Genomic DNA, 618 nt, shown 5'->3' with positions numbered 1-618 from the left:
ACCCCCAACTTACGTCACACCCAAGTACGAAGCACCAAAATACACTCCTAAGTCGCCAGCTTACGTCGCTCCTTATTACTAAAAATCTTAGTGCATATGTCAAAGATGTTTCTACTATCCCCACTAAAATCACCATTTTCCTAGCTTACCACATTTATTCAGATTACATCGTTTGAAACGCATGTACCAGGCATCCCCACATTCACCAAGCTGTTATTTGATTTTATTATGAGTTTTATATATGTTTATTTCAACAATTCAAAGCTAAATTTAAAGTTTATGTAAGTTGCATAGATATGTTTAGTACCACTTTCTCTTTTGTTTTGTTGTTTTTGCATTATAATGTAATACAAATCTAACATACGGGATTGTACTTTTATTAGGGTCTTCATTGTAATAAATACTATTCCTGCATAATATAACTTGCGGTCTAACTTGTCTCGTTTCGCATCACTTCTACAACTACCTTATTCATCACATATTTTTTTGGGTGTGATCGATTCAATATCCACCTGCTTAAAACACAAGAGCTCATGTATGTTGTCGACTGCCAATCCACACAGCAGCAGAAAGTTTTTCTAAGTTAAACAACGTGTAGAACCAGAACCACACAGTATA

General features: G+C 35.0%; 1 protein-coding gene across 1 annotated transcript in view; it reads left to right on the top strand.

The window, feature by feature from the left end:
• Positions 1-324, top strand: part of LOC113332175 (extensin-2-like) — a 23,349-nt gene extending 23,025 nt beyond the window's left edge. Inside the window, exon 2 of the mRNA XM_026578824.1 lies at positions 1-324. Within this exon, the coding sequence (XP_026434609.1) occupies positions 1-82 (82 nt within the window). The 3' untranslated portion in view covers positions 83-324.
• Positions 325-618: the final 294 nt, after the last annotated feature.

Source organism: Papaver somniferum, unplaced genomic scaffold (assembly GCF_003573695.1).
Source record: "Papaver somniferum cultivar HN1 unplaced genomic scaffold, ASM357369v1 unplaced-scaffold_13, whole genome shotgun sequence".
Classification (NCBI taxonomy): Eukaryota; Viridiplantae; Streptophyta; class Magnoliopsida; order Ranunculales; family Papaveraceae; genus Papaver; species Papaver somniferum.
Note: the sequence above shows the minus strand (reverse complement) of the source record. Positions and strands in the feature narration are given on the sequence as shown.